Source organism: Equus quagga, chromosome 16 (genome assembly GCF_021613505.1).
Source record: "Equus quagga isolate Etosha38 chromosome 16, UCLA_HA_Equagga_1.0, whole genome shotgun sequence".
In the NCBI taxonomy this organism is placed as follows: domain Eukaryota; kingdom Metazoa; phylum Chordata; class Mammalia; order Perissodactyla; family Equidae; genus Equus; species Equus quagga.
The window spans coordinates 81,664,524-81,684,451 of NC_060282.1; the positions used below are offsets into that span (position 1 = coordinate 81,664,524).

Sequence of the window (19,928 nt, forward strand, 5' to 3'; positions counted from 1 at the left end):
CCAGGCCCTTTATTATATCTAATTAGGATATTTTCTTTTGCAGCTCACAGCTATTAGATCTTTCTAATGGGTTCTTCTTTAGACTTCATAGCATCATGAACTCTCTTTTACATAGAATAGTTATTAGTTTAATATTTGATTAAAATTTATAATCAGAATGAAAAACACAAGTGACGTGAACAGCATTTGGAACAAACACAACTGACCGTTGTCAAGAAGAGGATATGTTTATGGCAGTTGAGGCCAATGAGGATATTGAAGGATAACTCGCTGGCTGTGGATGTTCAATGAGATGTGGGCTTGGGCCATGTTTTATGAAGGCCTTTTGCTCGCCAAATCTGTTACATGGAGTCTGGTTGAGCGAACTTCTGCTGGAAACTTCAGTGATCAGAGCCTAGCAAGGATATCCCAGGAAGGCTTCATTGTTTCTAACTTTAATATTAGACGTTTGCGTTGTAAGTGACAGAAGTCAAATTCAATGGACCAAAAATAATGAGAAACAAAAAATAATTTACTGAGAGGACCGCCTCCTTCTGGGCCCGGATGTGCTTTGCCTGCTTTGCGATTCTACTTCCTCATGATCCCAAATCATCTTTGCCTCTGCATCCAGCTATAACCTCCATCAGACCTGCCACTTCCTGGCAGCTAAAAAAGAGCTATCTACTGTTAAGTTTGGTCTTTAAATTACAAATTTCCCTCCAAATTTCTCGGAGGCAATGTTTCTGGTGATATTGCTTCCTGCATTTACATTTACAACAACCTTTGTATGACTTCACGAAATATAATGCATGGCATGAATTTTCTGGCATCTCTAGAGTGACTCCTGCTCAGGATTATTGTAAGAAGAGCTTTGTAGGCTTATGCGGTTTCAACAAAGCAAAAATTATGTCTAAATCTGTATCTATGCCCATTATCTCCTAGAAAGAGCAATGCCTGAATGACTTTCCCCATTTTTTAAAAGCCAGCTACTCTCTGGTACTTTCTGTCTTCTCAAAGCACCGTATCAGTGCTTTGAGATAATAACCTATTTTTAATAAATTGATGCCTTGTTCCAAGTTTGCGGTGCTTTTGTTTAAACAATTTCTCACTAGCACGTGTGAGTCACATGTACACAAACTTCTGTATTCTCTGAGACAATCGCCACATGAGTAGTCTTATCTCCCTAAATACTGGCACTACTGAATTTACATCAGTGTCATTGCTATACACGTTGGATCCCAAACAAATGTTTATTCAAGGTTTCCCGAGCTACTAGTTACTGACAAAATGAGCAGATCCTCAGCTCCTTTGAAATATAGTGGATATTTCCATTGCTTATAAAAAGAGAGAAAAATAAGACTGCTAATCTACCTCTAACTGAAGCAGTCTCACTTCCTATTTTAATTTTTTACTTTTCTACATGCAAATGACAGCCACATGAGTAATTAATTATTCATAAGTTCATACGTTGATTTTCAAGCTTTATAATAGTTTTATTTGCATGTTTTTATTAAATCTAGCATTTTAGAAGACTTTGAATTTTCAGATAATAATACTCCATAAAAGTCCTTTGTTGAAACAAGATAAATCTTGGATCAGTAGAGGGCAGCCATGTCAAAGGCCAGTATTTCCCTTCTGTTCTCTTTAGATTCCTGTCTTAGCAGAGCTTTTAAGAGAGAGATACAACTGTGAGATTAATATTTGCTCTGAGAAAAATATGGGCATTCACATAAATTTAGGCTTAAACAGTATACTAGTTCTCCTTAAACATCTCAAATGGCATAATTTTCACTTTTTAAGTTATTTTTATTCCACTTTTTATCATGTTTGCGAGGGTAGTGCCAGTTTCTGATGTTTATTTTAACATTAAGTCAATTCTTCACTCAGAAAGCTTGGCAAGGCTTTATATTGAAATACCACATACCTAAATTCTATTTCAGAAATGACAAAGCGAAATGAAATTGAGACATTTGCTTCTTTTTGCTCATACTGTATTAATACTAATCCACTTACGTTGTTTGACAAATATTATTTTAGAAAATATTGCTGTGATTTATCTGGAGATAATATTTGCCATAGAATGTAAAATATAAATCAAATTTGGGTTGCTATTCAAGAATAATAATGTGATAATAATTGTTCAGGCGTTTTACACAGAAGAATTTTATGAGCTTAAGTAGTTGCACTCAAGAATACTTTGGTCCCTTATTTATTCATACTATTTGTCAACTATTTAATATGATTTTAAAGAGAAGAAATGTAATATACATCACTTGAACAAATCTTTCCATCATGAAAGAATGATCAATAGTTTTTAATGCGTATGAACCACAAGAATATCACTTACAAAGAACCTCAACCGCTCATTCAGTGTCCTCGTAACCTGAGATGTCTTTGAGGAGAAAGTGATATTTTGGTTATCACAAGGAGATCTGATACTTTATATGTTGTTCTTATGTTCTCTTTACCAGACTAAAAAAGTTATGTGCAGCTTTTAAAAATTATTTGTTGTTATAAATAGAATATAGGAAAGATAGATTAAATAGTATATAAATTTAACACTTTTAACATTTTAGTCTTATGTAATGACAGTACAGAAAATATATCAACAACAGAAATAATTTGAATAAAAGTAAACCAAAACAAAAGATTGTCTTAACCTCTGTTTTGTATCTTGCGTTTTCTAGTGTAAACTGTTATTTTTGCTTTGTCCGTTTGCCTTAGAAGACCCATCATAGCATCCTCTTCTAGGATACTGGAGAGGTCCTCGCTGAGTACCAGAAGCACACACTGTCATAATAGTATGAATATTTCAATATGCCTAAAATTAGTTAATCTGATTAAATTTTCAAAAAGCAGATGATACCAATGCTCTCTTTCAAATTCAGTATAACATGGAAGCTAAAACTGATCAAGATAATATAAAAAAGGCAATTTAGGGATCTCAAATGTGAATATCAATATAGAAATCCTAAAAATTATATTGGAAAACATAATCTAACAGCACTTTAAAGAATAATACACAGAAACAAAGTTGGTTTTGTGTAGCAATTCAATGAGAATTAGCTCAATATATTCTTTAAAAGCTATTAGTATATTTTACTGAAATGCAGATCAAGGGAGAAAAACCATAACCTCTTCTTCATGGCAGGTAGAAAGCATTTGAGGAAATTTTGACACATCTTACTAATAAAATAATAATAGGTGAAAACTTCCATAACATAATAAAATGATCTATATCTCAAAAAAAGAATTTAGCTATGTTCTTAAGAGTGGACACCAGAAACATTTCCATTAAAGTGATGAGCTTACTGACATTTTTAAGTAAAATTAATAATAAGCAAACAGTAGTAAAAGGGTGAGGTAAAATCATTATTTCGTCATCATATTACTGCACAGTTGGATATTTGTGGAGTCAATGAGAAAAGTATTAGGAATCATGGAATTAAGTGAGGTGACTGGTAGCAAGGTTAATATTTAAAATTTATTTTCTAACAGCTATTTATAAAATTTAAAGGAAGAAGATATATATATATATAGTAGCAATCAAAAATGTTAACTATCTAGGGGCCAGCCCAGTGGCACGGTGATTAAGTTCACGCACTCCCCTTCAGCGGCCTGGGTTTCACCAGTTTGGATCCCGGGCACAGACCTACACACCCTTTATCAAGCCATGTTGTGGCAGGCATCCCACATAGCAAGTAGAAGACGATGAGAGTGGATGTTAGCTCTGGGCCAGTCTTCCTCAGCAAAAAGAGAAGGATTGGTGGCGAATGTTAGCTCAGAGCTTATCTTCCTAAAAATAATTAACTATCTAGAAATACATTTAATGAGAAATACAGAGGTATTATATAAAACTCAACTGAGTTACATAAAATAAGGCAATAATTGAGGCATAACTCATTCTTGGATGGGAAAACACATTTCTGCATAAGTATCTTTTTTCATTAAATTTATTCATCTTATATGAACTTAATAAAAATAGCAGTAGGAATTTTTTTAAGTTGATTATATTGTACAGTGTTTATATAAATATATATATATTCTTTTTGCTTAAACAAGCAAAAAACTTAGAAAATAGTTTTTAAATACTGAGAGAATATAATATAAATCAAATATTTTATCTGGTAGGCAGATTAATCAAAAGACTGAGGAAACAAAAAATATGGCAACTTAGTGTACTATAGAGGTGTTATTTCAAAAATGTAGGGAAAAGATTGTTCATCAAATATCTGATTATTGGACAAGTAGTGAACAGAAACAAGTACATTTCAGGTGGGTTAAAATCCTCAGTGTAAACTGTGATATCACAGTGATGCTATGAGAACACATTGCAAATTCATTTTCTAACCTTTGTTGGAGGAGGCCCTTTCATTATGACAAAAGAAGAAGGTAAAAGACATACATCGAAATATTAATCTCAGAGTAATAAAAATTCATTATTCTGCAAAGCAATAAGTTCTGTAAAGTATTAATATACAAACAAGCTGAGAAAGTTGGTGTACACTTGAGAAATAAATTATTTTTAATATAAAATAGCTCTTCCCAATCAACTGTAAAATCTCAGGGAGAGCAGGGAGAGAGAGAGAGCAAATGAAGAAAAGAGAGTGGAAAGACAGATTCCAATGAGAGAGAAAACCCTGCCTAATTCAACTTCACTCACAATTTTGAATATTCAATTTGACTTAATTAGCATTTTCTACCTATTGCGTGGGCAACCATTCAAAATTCCATTGTTAGAGAAGATTCTCCAGGAAGTTAGAAAACAAGGTTCCCATACAGGGGCTGGCCTGGTGGCATTAGTGATTAAGTTTGCGCACTGTGCTTTGGCGCCCTGGGGTGTGCTGGTTCGGATCCTGGACTTGGACCTAGCACCGCTCATCAGGCCATACTGTGGGGGCATCCCACACAGAAGAACTCGGACAACCTACAGCTAGAATATACAACTGTGTACTAGGGAGCTTTGGGGAGAAAAAAAAAGAGGGAGATTGGCAACAGATGTTAACTCAGGGCAAATCTTCCTCACCAAAAACCCTACAAAAAAATATATATATATAAAAGAAAAGAGTCATATGCACTTTAGATAGCCATATCAGTTGGTACATGTTTAAGACTAAAAGTGGCAAAATCTATAAAAAAATGGCAATCTTTATACAAGCAAACTCTTTCTAAAAATTTATACTACCAGTAAATGTGCACTTGTTTGTTCAAAGACACATGTACAATATTTTTTATTGCACTTTGTTTTTGCAATGGATAACAACTTAAATGCCCAGCAAGAAAGGGCTGGTTAAGGGGCTGGACCCGTGGCCGACTGATTAAGTTCGCGCGCTCCGCTGCAGGCGGCCCAGTGTTTCGTTGGTTCGAATCCTGGGCGCGGACATGGCACTGCTCATCAAACCACGCTGAGGCAGCGTCCCACATGCCACAACTAGAAGGACCCACAACAAAGAATATACAGCTATGTACCAGAGGGGCTTTGGGGAGAAAAAGGAAAAAATAAAATCTTTAAAAAAAGAAAAAAAAGAAAGGGCTGGTTAATACTTTTGGGACATTCGTAGAGTTGGAGGCTGCCACCAATGCGAAGAATGAAGCAGATCATACATGTGGATGTATAAAGATATCCAAGCTATACTGAAAAGTGAAGAGTGCCAGAATATGTGTGGAGATTAATTTTAGTTGTGTATAATTACTTACTAATCATATCTATATACAACTGTATAGCTATACAAATATTAATTGATATGAACTTATAATTCTATAAGTATACACTATATTTTGTGATGTATAGTATTATATATATTATATAATATATATTTAAGAGCATGGCTGGCGGAAGGAGCTCAGTTGGGTTGGAATTCTGGCTGCACTGCTTACTATTTGTGAGGCCTTGGGCAAGACATGTAACTGTTCTGTGCCTTATTTTTCTCCCTTGGGAAATGAAGATAACAACACTTATCTCAGAAGGTTGTTATGAGAATTTTTTACATGATCTGTCTGGCTAGAGATGTATTAATTTGATTGATCCTTTCAGAGAACCAGCTTTGGTTTTTGTTGATTTTCTCTATTGTTTTTCTGTTTTCTCTTTCATTATTTCTACTCCTATCTTTATTATTTCCTTTCTTCTACATATTTTGGGTTTAATTCACTTTTTAGTATCTTAAGGCAGAAGCCAAGGTTTTTGGTTTGAGACTTTTCTTCTTTTTTAATATACTGATTTAATGCTGCTCCTTCTAAATACTGTTTTAGATGTATATACAAATTTTGGTGTGTTGGTCTTTTTGTTGTCATCCCATTCAAAACACTTTATAATTTTCCCTTTGATTTCTCCTTGATCCATACTTTATTTGGAAATATGCTGTTAAGTTTGCAAGTATTTTGGTGTTTTGCAGTTAATCATTTTAAATTTAATTCCATTTTGGCCAAAGAACACATTTGGTGTGATTTGAATCCTTTAAGAATATTGAGACTTTTTTATGGTCCAGAATAAGTCTATGTGGTAAGTGTTCCATATGCACTTGTAAACAATGTATATTCTGCTATTAGTGAGTGGAATATTAGTTTTAATTAAATGTGGGATATTTTTGGAAATTATTTCTTCAAATAGTCCCTCTTTTTTTGAATAACCCAATTACTTGTATATTAGACCCATTGAACTTGTCCCGTATCTTGATATTGCTCTGTTTTTTGTGTGTGTGCATGTGTTTGATTTTTTTCCCTCTGTGCTTCATTTTGAATAATTTCTATTGCCACGTCTTCAATGTCACTAATTTTATTGTCTGCAATGTCTAATCTATAAATGATATCTACTATGTTTTTCTATTGGACGTTTTAGTTCTCATCTCTAGAAATTCAATTTGGGTATTTTTTCCATGGTCCATGTTTCTACTTAAAATGCTCATTCTTTCCACTAGCTTCTTAAAGTTATGGAATGTGTATGTAATAATGGTTTTAATACCATTGTCTCCTTATTTTATCATCTGTATCATTTCTGGTTTGCTTTCAATTAATTTGTTTTTCTCTTCACCATGAGTTATATACTCATGTTTCTTTGCATGATTTTTAATTTTGCATTAGATTCCAAGTGTTCTAAATTTTACTTTGTTGAGTGATGGATATATTTTTCTTTCTCTAAATTTTCTTGCTGGGGCACAGTTCAGCCCTTGACTACAGTTTGATATTTTCATATCTTGCTTTGAATATTTCTTAGATAGGACCAGAACCAGTTTAGCTTAGGTCTAATTTTTCCCCACTAGTGAGGCTGAACTCATCTGCACATCTTACCTGATGCACCATGCATTTTGAGGGCTTACACTCTAGCTGATGGGAAAAGAAAACATTCCCAGCCCTGTGTTCCCATCAGAGATTGTTCCCTCTAATTATTTCCCCAGCCTGGGGTGGCTTCCTCATGTTCAAGGATGCTCAGTAAACTCTCCCTCAGAGTCTGGAGGTATTTGATAAAAGGATGATATTTAAATACCTGTAAATGCTCTCTGAGGATGGAGAGAGAAACAGAGAGAGAGACAAGAGAGATTTGAAAACCTGAAGTCATTCATCTAGAAATTGACACAGTCCCCAAAATATCTACTGCATCAGTTTGATGGCAGAGCTTAGTAATTTTCAGTCAAGCAGGAGAGAGCCATGTCAGGGGGATTCACTCACACCTTAGCATAGCCCTGCTCTTTTGGAGGTAGTACCCTAACCCCTTGTTTTGTAGAAGACTAACACCCAAACTTACAAGAGTTCAGAGAGGGCCAAGTCTTGAGAGAATACAGGTAATGAAAAAATAAATAAGTAAAGGCAAGGCATTTTTAAACAATTAAAAGAAAAGTCAAGTGAATTGTGAGATCATAAAAATAAGACCAGTAGGTATACAATAGCACTTGTATGACACAGCATTATACAAATCAAGGGAGCAGAAGATAGAAAAGAGTTGGCCCTCTAATACATAGAGAACGTGAAGGATATTGACTGAGAAAAGCAGCGTTTTCTTTCACGTGTAGAATGTCATTAGCTACCTTCAAGAGAGGAGTTTCAGACAGAGGAGGAAGCAAGGAGCAGTAATAGATGAATGCCTGGTATGGAAGGAGAGGTGGCCAATGTGGAGAACAAAATTAATGCCCAATAAGAGGCAATAAGCCTCACATTCCTCTGAGGTATTTTTCACGTTGTTTTAAGGGTCTTGCCTATGGTAGTAATAAAACCAACAGGTAAGGAATGAAATTCTTTGACAATACTTGTAGATTGTTTACCTCACATACATGGAGCTCAGAGGGTATACTCATAAATAAAATAATCTATATGAGCTCCATATAAGGAATAATAAATGAACGAGCATAAACTAATTTCACATCATGGGAAAAGCCCTTCTAGATTAGAAAAGATATAAGAACAAAACTATTATCAGAATATTGTAATTCAGAATTTTTGTAATTTTTCCTGAGGAAATTGCGCTTTGTCTCAATAGATAAATCACAAATATATTGAGCTGTATAAACTTAACATAATTTAACCTTAATTTAATTCTTTCTACTTTAATCAACTAGTGATTCATTACAAAATAATATTGCTCTGTGAGAAAGAAATTAATAAGGGAAATTGTAGAGTTTGAAAATAATAGAGACTGAATCAACCAGTAAGGAAAAATAAATTTTATGTAGCTTGTAAACGTTTCTATTATCCTCCAATAGGAGATAAAGGTTGTGTGTGAACCTGCGTAATTTATCTTGATGTCCTTTCAGTGAATTATATCTTTTCTCTTTTTGAGTAGTTATAACATTTAAAAATGATCTGAATAAAATTAAAAAAAAATTTATGTCCTCTAGCTTAAAAGCTTCTCAGAATAATGACACATTCTGAAATCAAGTCCAGATTTCACACCATATGAACAAAAAATATTGAGTGTCTGCTTGCTTTTTGCATTGCATTACACTGTGTAGATGTTCTTTTAACTCCAAAAGAGGAAAAAAGAACCCCAAAATTTACTTGGAACCTAATAACATTTAACTCTCTCATACTTGCTTTACTTTTCATTATTTGCCTTGTCAAGATCACTGTATTTCAGGCTTTTTAAAGAACGTGATTTAAGTGTTTTGTGCATGAAAGGAAGTGTGCACTAATCATTTGGTACCCAAAATATACTAAGAACTCATACATCTCAACAACAAAAAACCTAACAACCCAATTAAAAAATGGGCAAAACTTGGGGCTGGCCCAGTGGTGTAGTGGTTAATTTTGCGGGTTCCACTTTGGTGGCCTGGGGTTTGCAGGTTTGGATCCTGGGTGCAGACCTAGCACTGCTCATCAAGCCGTGCTAGAGGGCAGCCCACATGAAATAGAGGAAGATGCGCACAGATGTCAGCTTGGGGCCAATCTTCCTCACACAACACACAAAAAAATGGGCAAAAGATCTTAACAGACATTTCTCCAAAGAACATATACAGATGGCCAACAGGCACTTGAAAAGATGTTCAACTTCACTAATTATGAGGGGAATGCAAATCAAAACTACAATGAGATATCACCTCACACCCCTCAGAATGGCTAAAATTAACAAGACAGGAAGCAACAAGTGTTGGAGAGGATGTGGAGAGAAGGGAACTCTCATACAGTGCGGATGGGAGTGCAACCTGGTATAGCCATGATGGAAAACAGTATGGAGTATCCACAGAAAATTAAGAATAGAACTACCATATGACCCAGCTTTTCCACTCCTGGGTATTTATCCAAAGAACTTGAAAATACAAATGCATAAAGATACATGCACCCCTATGTTCATTGCAGCACTATTCACAATAACCACGACTTGGAAGCAACCTAGGTGCCCATCAAGAGATGAACAGATAAAGAAGATGTGGTATAGATACATAATAGAATACTACTCAGCCATAAAAAATGATGAAATCTGGCCATTTGTGACAACATGGATGGACCTTCAGGGTATTATGTGAAGAGAAATAAGTGAGAGGGAGAAAGTCAAATACCGTATGATCTCACTCTTAAGCAGAAGATAAAAACAAGAACAAACAAACACATAGCAATAGAGATTGGATTGGTGGTTACCAGAGGGGAACAGTGGAGGGAGGAAGGTGAAAGGATGATCAGGCACATGTGTGGTGCTGATGGATTGTAATTAGTCTTTGGGTGGTGAACATGATGTAATCTACACAGAAATGGAAATATAATGATGTGCACCTGAAATTTATATAATGTTATAAACCAGTGTTACTGCAATAAAAAAAAAGGACATGGAGAATAGTGATGAATAAAAAATCCATAATAATAGAGTTTCATAAATGAAAAAGAATTTATTGTTACATGAGCAATTTAATTTTTAGAAAATTTTGCATTTATCTGTATACGTCCATGAAGGAAATTTACTATAGCATATTTTCCGCTAGCAAACCTTGAAATCATTTAAAAGCTCAACTCAAATGGTTACATTCTCCTCAATTATGGTACCTGCATATTATGGAGTCTTTTAAAAGTAATGATGTTTCTCCATACATACCAAAGTGGAAAGCTGACTGGGAAATACTGGCAAGTGTAAAAGAGAAAATAATTAAAAAGAAAATTGTGCCACAGAAAAATATTAATGGCATGATGCAATTTATTTTAAGCTATGTGTATTAAGCTGATGAAACAATCACAGTACAGCAAGATAGAATTCAATACAAGACATTGTGATCAATAAAGAGGGCATTATATACTGAGAAAAGAGTGGGAGGCTGTGACCACTAGGTATTTATGTGTATAAATAAACACCAAAGAGCCTCTAAGTATGTACAGAAACAGCCAACAGGCTTATAGGAAGCATTAAGTATCATAATCATTGCAGTTAGGCATACATGCACAACCCTCGCAGGAAACGATAGACCAAGTAGATTAAAAAAAATAAAAGTAGGGATAACCAGAAACTGAACATTACCAATAAAAAAAAATCAAGCTTTTAGATACATGTAAAACTCCATATTCAACAGAGCTTTTCCCCCAGCATGTTAGATATAGGGAATAATTACAAGATATATTGTATATAATGGTCACATAGAATCATGTGCAAAACAAAACAAAAACCTTAGAACTGATTTTAAAAGGATAGCAAAAGTACAGTTTCAGATGTTTGGAGACTAAACACCACGTTGTTGCACCCCACTGATTAAAGGGAAATTAAGAAGAACTCTCAACAAAATAATAATAAAATCACTCTATTTCAGAATAGATGAGATGTAGTTAGGGTGGCAGATAGAAGAAATGTGTAATGTTAAATACAATTATCACAAAGCAAGAAAAAGAGAAAAAAAAAGGGATCTAGGCATTTGAAACCAGAGGTTTAGAAAAAAAGAAAACTAAAGAAATACATTTTTTAAAAATAGTAAAATAAGGGCAGACATCAATAAACTAGGAAAGAATAACTGCACAGAAACAATAGTATTTATGAAACGAAATGCTGTTTAGAAAAAATATCTGGGTAAAACTCTGTGGTGAACAAATGAAATAAAGACATAGTAAAGATTTCAGAATTATTGAAGTCTTATAAACAAGTCTCTTCTAATGGATTAAAGAGCTGGATGGAAAGGATGCATTTCTAGAAAATATAAAATGTCAAAAGAAAGAGAAATGTGAATTAGAAAACTTCAAAAAGACCAAAAGTCATTTTAAAAAGGTATTTTTGCAGTAATCAAATAACACACCCTCGGTTGACCTAACCAAGGAATTCTCCCAAACGTGTAAGAAAAGTTTCTATCTCATACAACTTCTTCCAGAAATCGCTGTGTATTGTTTAATGTTTCATGGAAAGTGTTTTACATTCCGTCTCTAGTAATCCAGGGTTTGAGGTACTTGGGGGCCTATAGCAATCATTTGAGTTTATGCTGACTTTTGCTCGGGGTACTGTCTTTCCTTTACTGAGTTTTTATTAACAGCCCACATACAGCTGAAATATTTAAATTATGAGGATCTAAGTTTGGGAAAAGAACAGCAAATTCATACAGAGCGTTTACTTTTTGGTAGACACAGGTAAATGCATTTATTATGTTTACTAAAATAATCCTCAAGATTGAGGGAAATCAAATCCAGCATCACAAAGCAGTCCTCCAAATTCAAGTGAAAAGGGAAAATCGAATGTGTAATTCTGAAAACAGCAGGCTCACTAAAGCCTATGTAACAAGAGCAGCGGTGTTAAGCAAAGCGTGTACAGCAGATCTTCGAAACTCAGACCTCTTCAAATGTCATGAAAAGACAGGGTGTACGTGAAGACAGAACGTAGGCATATGGAATTCTATGAAATATTATATACACCCCCCCATACTTATAAACATATATGCATATACATATATTTAAAGTGGTTTTGAGTATATGTATTCACAAGTATGTCTGTATAGCATATCTCTATCATCTATCTGTATCTATCTATCTATCTATCGTCTACTGAGAGAGAATGGAAAAGGAAAGAGAATTCAAAGATGGAGACTAACACCAATTTAATTATATAAGTCTAGGATTTAATTCAATTTTTTAAGGGAAGGAGATTGATGGTTGGTACCAGAATAATACTTGTTTGTCCAATTTTTTGGAATAAGGAAGAGACATTTTTTAGAGAGAAAAAAACTGAATTGAATACAGTGCATGGAGGATAGTGTGGGTGTATCCTCAGCACTAAGAAAAGGAGGCTCTTGTGAGAGGAGCAGAAAGGTGTATGGAGTACGGAGAGATTAATTAAATCCACCGGCTACTGAAGATGGAGAGCAGGTAAGGACTATTGCTACATTACCCGAAGGAGGTGACTGTTTAATTTTTAAATTTCTATTCAAATAAACCAATATTTAAATGCATGGCCCTTTGAAATGGCAATTTCTTGACTTATTCATAGTGTTGTAACTCTAATTATATTGCAAAAAACCTTGTAATGCTTAAGTTGATTTTATTAATAAGATTTCAGAATCTAGCAATTTAGTTTAGTTTTTTAGTTTAATATTTTATTCAGTTGATGATATTCTTGTCTGATTGCTTACATTTTTTCTAAAAGTTCTAGTTGGTTAATTTTTGTAATCAAACATTGTTCTGAATCTTGTTTTTTCATAAATATAATTCTACTTTATATTTTCTATCATAATTCTGATGTCTGCTGTATATACATATATGTATGTAATATCAGATGTGCATATATACACACAAACATGTATAATAGTGTGTATATATATATACGTTATATATATATTTATAATTGTCTGGTTACTATAATTAATGGTGATGGTTTGCTAATATATTTGCTAATACATGTTTTATTGAGAACTCATATTCCCTTAAATAGTCTCTTTTTATCTGTGGGAAGTTTTTGAAGTCTGGGATGAGCAATAATTCATCCAAAAAGAACTTGTTTTTCTTTTTTCTGGGCATTTAGAGTCACAAAAAATATATAATTTAAAAACGAATGCTTAGTGCCTCACAGGTGGTGTGGATTCCAGCCCCAATGCCGTGAGCTATGATTAGGGATTTTCAGAGAGACTTCCTCTTTTTTCTTTTTTGTCATCAGCACCGTGACTAAGAGAAAAAAATATCTTCAAGAACTCTCTTTCTAAAATGGGCTTTTTCCAGTTTACCCACCAAGAGTGTTGCCCTTTGGGCCTTTAGGAAGGAGCATGTCCACATATTATCTCTCAGACAGACTTCGCCACTGACCCTAGGGCTTTCTTGCCTCTGTGACTGAGTTTCTTTTTATACCTGGTTTTTGAAAAAAATATTTTTTGTTTTTGCCTTTCGCCACCTCATGTATTTTAAAACGTTTTATCCAGAATTTTCAGTTGTGCTACTCAGGAAGGAACTTCCTAAAAATCTAAGCCACTGTATTCTGAGCTTCCTCTTGTGCTCAGTTGACCTCTTGAGGGAAATTGTGGTCTAATATTGAGATCTTGCACTTATTCAACAAATATTTATTGGATGGCTACTATTTAGACATATGAGTTAACAAAAGATAAACATAAACAGCCTTGTCTTGATGGAGCTTGCATCCTATTGGCTAGAGGATATCATATACACTAAGCACAAGAAATGAATTAGTAAATTGGATATATGTTAGACGGTAACAAAACCATGAAAAAAAAAATCAGAGGTGGGTAGAGAGCTGGGTAGAACAGGTTAGACTGTAGGATAAAGTAGAATAGTCACGGTAGATCTTGAGAAGGTGACATTTGAGCAAGAATGTGAATTTGGTGAGACAGTTGAGGTAAAGTGATGGTTTCCTTGGCCGTCATCAGGCTGGGCATCAGATCTGGATAAGCCCTCCTGCCTTGACCTGTAAATGGCGGCAAGCCCAGCATGTGCCCTATCTTGAAGACTGACAGGGGAGGAGGAGGGGAATTGTGGGAAGAATGGGGGAGAGGGAGGGAGGAGAGAATCCAACAGCAAGTCTGGCCCTGCTTCGTCTGCCCTCTCTTGCAGTGAGTAACCAGTCACATTCTGTTATTTTCTGTGAAATAATTCTATAAAAGCATTATTTTGGTATGTTCTTTACCTGGAATAGTTTTTGAGGTATGTTCAAAGTTTAAAATTTCTTCCATTCACATTTCTCTTGATCTCCTCTATCAATAATTAGTAGATTTATGTATAACATTTTTCCCAAATCACATATTTGTGAGATTGGAGAAATGTCCATTTGCTTTTTATTTCTTATGCAAAGTGACAGATACTTGATATACATCAGGATATTTTACATATAGTATTCATATTTTATAAGAATGATCTATCTTAATGTGCCATAAATTCAGATGGCGTAGTATAATTGGATGTTAGATAATCAAACATCAATTCTTCTGATACATATTTCTATTCAGGATTTGTCTCTGTTTAGTCACAGATGCTACTTATCTGCATATAAATATACATTTTTTAATAATGAAGAGGTAGTGGTTAATATTGGTCTAAGTTTCTTTAGCACAAACCCCTACAGAAATATTCAATAAATGCAAAGCTGTTTCTAACCAAAATCTTTCTTAACAACATTATGAAAGCAAACTAAATATATTCATAAGGAAAATAAGTTCAGAAAAATTCTCCTAAGTGGAAAATCAAGTTAAAGCATAGCATTTGCTAGTACTGTTCTTTCAGATCCTCCTTTTTCAAGTAGTATAGTTTCACAGGGGGTGCTGGTATCCTTTCCGCTAATGCACGTCCTGCTGGAAACTGCAGGAGACTTACTGATCCTCAGATACACTTCTGTTCCCAAGCTGTGTTTTGGTCTCTTAGGCTAATGGACTGGGGTTTATCTTAATTAGGAAGATGTCCTTTAACAATCTTTCTAATCACGAATTTCCATTTAAACGGAGACCTTAACTGTCCTGGTGCTGATGCCAGTAGCCAGCAGAGAATGACTCTTCTTATCATGCCTTCTTCTAACTGACCTGAAAATTGGAATAAAATAGTTTTATTAGACTTGTGACTGTTTCCTGGCATATGATAAACAACAGAAAGAAAAAGAGCAGTGCTTGATATTCACTTTCTGAGAATCCTTCTGATTTTCCTCTCATTCAAATTCACCTTTAAGCTAGAATCAAATTGGTTCTTTTCGTAATGGTCTAATGTTTTCAGGCTTTAGAACATGAGTTTGAGTTTTGATAAGATTCTTTAAAACTTAATTTTTAAATACAAATTAACTTTATTTCCTGAACATTAATGAATATGACTTTTAAAAAATAATAAAATTTCATCTATATAGTCCATAACTAAATTGTTTCCCTTAAAACTGTGTTCTAATCCTTTGAATCTTTCTATGTTGTTTGTCGTTTTCTATGTCACCAAGAGGAAAGGGTGTGGAGATGACAATATTTGTCTTAACATCACTAGTATAAGTTCTTTGTAATGGGAAGCAGGATCAGAGGCTGAATGAGTAAAATTAGGAAACACAACAAAGGAGGTGTTAAGAATTTTACAGGTGGTTGGTATTAATTTTTTTCCAGTAAAAAATGGTAATATTTAAAACTTCTTACTTAAGCATGATACACATTTTTTACAATATCATTAAATTCAGGCTGCTTACTTGCATGAAAAGGGTTTTGTTGTATTGTCTTCATTAAGATAAATATTTGCTCTGATTATTATAAAAACCATAGACGATTACTTAGATAGGAAATATCCCCTCTGAGGAATGAGACTGCCTTGCAAATTTTTCTCAGTGGTTCCACTTTTCCATTGTTGCCTTGCCCTTCATATAGAGAAAAATTCTCATGGTCTTTATCCTCTTTGATATTATGTATGCTTCTCTATGATCTATATAGGGCTCGATTTTCAAGAAATGATTGACAGTAGTGCAGCTCTGAAAGTTAAGAATAATGGGTTTCTTTATTATCTGTTTAAGTGCATCCTTTTCTTATTTATAATTGCCAGGAGGCTCTGTGCCTTCCTTTATGTCCTATTGATTGACTAAAAGAAGTAACAAGTCTCTGCTATCATTTAACCTTTGGTAGAAGAGTACTTTTTACTTTTAAGAGTAAGATCTGTGAGAAAACTCCTGCTTTTCCATACAATTTACACATAATTCTACAGATATAGTATACTTTGATATCTTAAGATAACTTTGTAATATCATTGTTTGGCTGTAAAAAACATAGTATAAGACAGTAGATGCGTTACTAAAATTTTTATTTAAGCAAAATAAATGATTGGTGATAGTAGAGTAAGCCTTCAATTTTTTTATTATAAACTTTGAGCTCTGAATATTATATGAAGAAAGGGAGATAGCATATTGTCATAAACAATGTCAGCAAAATAATTACCCATTTGATTTATCTTAAAGTACTTTTCCATTGTACTATATTGTGTTTATTGTTTGTTTAGGGTAAATTATATTTACCAGTTGTTATCTTGTTCTTTTTTTACCATAACTTTTAAAGAGCTGTGCTATTGTTTAGCTTCCTTATTATTTTAGTAACGTGAATAATTTTTCTCATGCTGATATATACTCTTTTACATTGTGAAATAAATGTTTTTGAATAATTAAAAATATTATTTTTTAATTGTCTGCTTTACAAAATCAAGGGAAAGATACATATGTGTCTTTATATATGTTACCACTGTTGCGTTGGGGGTTTTGAGAAAACATATTGACATGTTTCAGAATGAACAAAGCAGAAAGCCAACTTGAAATAGTAATTTTAATTTATGTATGTCCAATTTATTGTATAGACCGGGTGTTTTTAAGTGGCTTTTTGATACATTGGTAGTTATCAAGGTATTACCCAGTTCACCTTCAAGTATATCTTGGCCTTAGGGTGGCTTCACAAATTTGAGCAAAGAATAATGATATTAGTAACATGATTTATTATGTAATACTGTGTGCCAGGCTTCATTCTAAGTAGTTTACATGAACTTCATCACCACATGTAGAGCGTAGAACACGGACTCCTAATTTTGCCATTTTAAAGATGAAAATCCCAACGTTCAAAGAACTTATCAAATTTATCTTAGGTCACACAGCAGGTAGCAGAGTAGAATTTCAAACCAGTCCAGTATGGCCTCAAAGCCCTTGCTTTTAACAGCTTCTGTATTTCGTAGAGTGCCAGGGCTGGCTCCAGGTACAGGCTCTGAAGAGCCAAAGGTGAAATATTCGGGCATTTTGTGCGCTAGCTGTAAAACCATTGGCAGTTTGAAATTCACCATGGTAGGAATGTTTACACCATGGAAATCAGCAAGTGCTACAAATTGAGGCTTGCCCCGCCCTCCTGTGCCTCTGCTCCTCCAGGCGGTTTAGTAGCATACAATTGCCTTTATTGCCAAAGTCTTCTGTGTGAACTTCCACGTTAGGTTACAGATAGAAATACCAGGTGTAAATTTTGTATCATATGCCAAGTGCTGCCTATAAACTGACATCCATTAAGATATTTACCATTAATAGTTATTGAATTGAATATGTCAACTTTTATTGTCATAATATCTAAAATAATTTCTTATAGAGAAGAATGTGTGACATTATGAATTATCTCTTTTATTTCCAGTGATAGTGGAAAGTGGAAGCATAATTTCTTTTGTGGCCTATATTAATTCTGGATATTGTAACGTTTATAGAAGTATTGTAGGGCTTGTGAAACTACAATCAAAAAGAGCAGTAAGTCTTAAACTTATGTATTCTCTTTAATCTACTCTAATGAATAAAGGATATTGAACATCTTTGCCTGTGCTTATTGGACATTTACTATTCATTTGTCTTCCATGAAATTTCTGTTCTATTTTTCTGACTATTTTTTGTTGGATTTCTTTTCTTGTTTTTACTGAATTGTAAGATACAGGAATGTAAGATAAGTTGTAAGATATATTGAGTTGTAAGACCTCGGAATGACCAATAAGCATATTAAAGATGCTTAACATCCTTATTCATCAGAGAAACGCAAATTAAAACCACACCAAGGTACTACTACAATCATATCAGATCGGCTAAAATACACTTAACCAATGACTCAGAAATTCCACTCTAGATACCTACTCAAGAGAAATGAAAAAATATGTCTACAAAAAGACTTACGTGAATCTTCATAAGCCAAAAACTGTAAGTGGTTGAAATGTCCATTGACAATTGAAAGAAACATTGTGGTACATTCATGCAATGGAATGCCACACATCAATCAAAAGAACTTACGAAACATACAAGAATACAGATGAATCTCAAAGGATTAGGTTGGGCAAAAACATCAGATCCAAAAGTGTGCGTTCCATATGATTTCAGTTTTACGAAGTTCTAGAACAGGCAAAACACCAATGCTTAGTGATAGGAAAGTTGGAACCAATCCTTCTGGGTTGGTCGAGCAGTCTTTGATGGAGTTTAGTGTATAAGCTTAGTTGAAGTCTGCTGTACTAGTTATATTCTGTGTGAAGGTTTGCCATTTATGTAAGAGGAAGATCTTCAAATTAGATGTTAGCTTTTGACTCCAGGATACTTGGTAAAGCTTTCCTCCTCTTTGCAGTTCCTGTCGCCCTCCCACCCTGAGGGCTACGCTCTCTTGTTTTTCTTCATCTTCCTGCACACCAGCTCATCTCTGTTTCAATAGGAATGAATTCAATATGTCCTAAACATCTTGGTGGATTAAAAAATTTAATTTGCAGGTCACTAAGTGACAGTGCTTTCAATGACCTTAGATATGCTGAAGTTGTCTGTCAATTTACTGTTGTTCTAATATAATTTAAATACATGTGTAAGTAAATGTTTTCTCTGATTTGAATGAAATTGCAATTTGTTTTAAATACCGTATACCAAAATTATTTATGAACAGTGAGTTTCTGTTGGTAACAATATTTAATCATTATAGGAAGGTGGTTTCACTAAACATCAATTATCTATATCTCTTACAGAAAAAAGTTCGAAAACTCGTTTATATGGGTCAACTTAAGGAGGAGGAGTCTTTTGGCGAGATTAGCGTTCTTCTTCAACTCCCCGTCACGTGCACAATAGTTACTGGGAAAGAGGTGGAGATGGCAATCATTGAAGATAAGGACATATTTGGTAAATGCATAAATGTTTTTTAACTGTTATACCATTTTATTTGATGAGTTTCTGACAAGGGTGGACATATTTCACAGACAAATTGGGACACTCAAGTAAGTGCGAGTGTATGTATGTTATCTACAGAGATGACACATCTATATAGACCCACTTTATAACTTCATATTCTGATTTAATTGTGCTGCTTTTAGAATATATTAGCAATATTTCAAAAGAATTTTTATTTGAAATTACCAAAATCTCTCTGCTAATTCCCAAACTACCATTAATAGCAGCACCCTCTCCTTGTCTGGAATATCCTGTTTTTCCAACTCTAAAAATGATTGCTTCTATGTTCCTGGTTCAGGTCAAGCGTGCACTATCCTCCAGTGTACATGTAGACCAAGTGTGAATAAAGATCTGTGGCTTTCCGTATTTAAGAGTTCATCTGAAACCTTAGAGTTCTCATAATCTTAAAAGGATGATC

At 34.1% G+C, this 19,928-nt stretch overlaps 1 protein-coding gene across 1 annotated transcript in view; it reads left to right on the forward strand.

The window, feature by feature from the left end:
* CNBD1 (cyclic nucleotide binding domain containing 1) overlaps window positions 1–19,485 on the forward strand; it is a 309,471-nt gene extending 289,986 nt beyond the window's left edge. The window contains exons 9-10 of the mRNA XM_046641858.1: window positions 17,964–18,073; window positions 19,312–19,485. Of these exons, the coding sequence (XP_046497814.1) occupies window positions 17,964–18,073; window positions 19,312–19,485 (284 nt within the window). The remainder of the gene's footprint in view (window positions 1–17,963; window positions 18,074–19,311) is intronic.
* The last annotated feature ends 443 nt before the right edge of the window (window positions 19,486–19,928 follow it).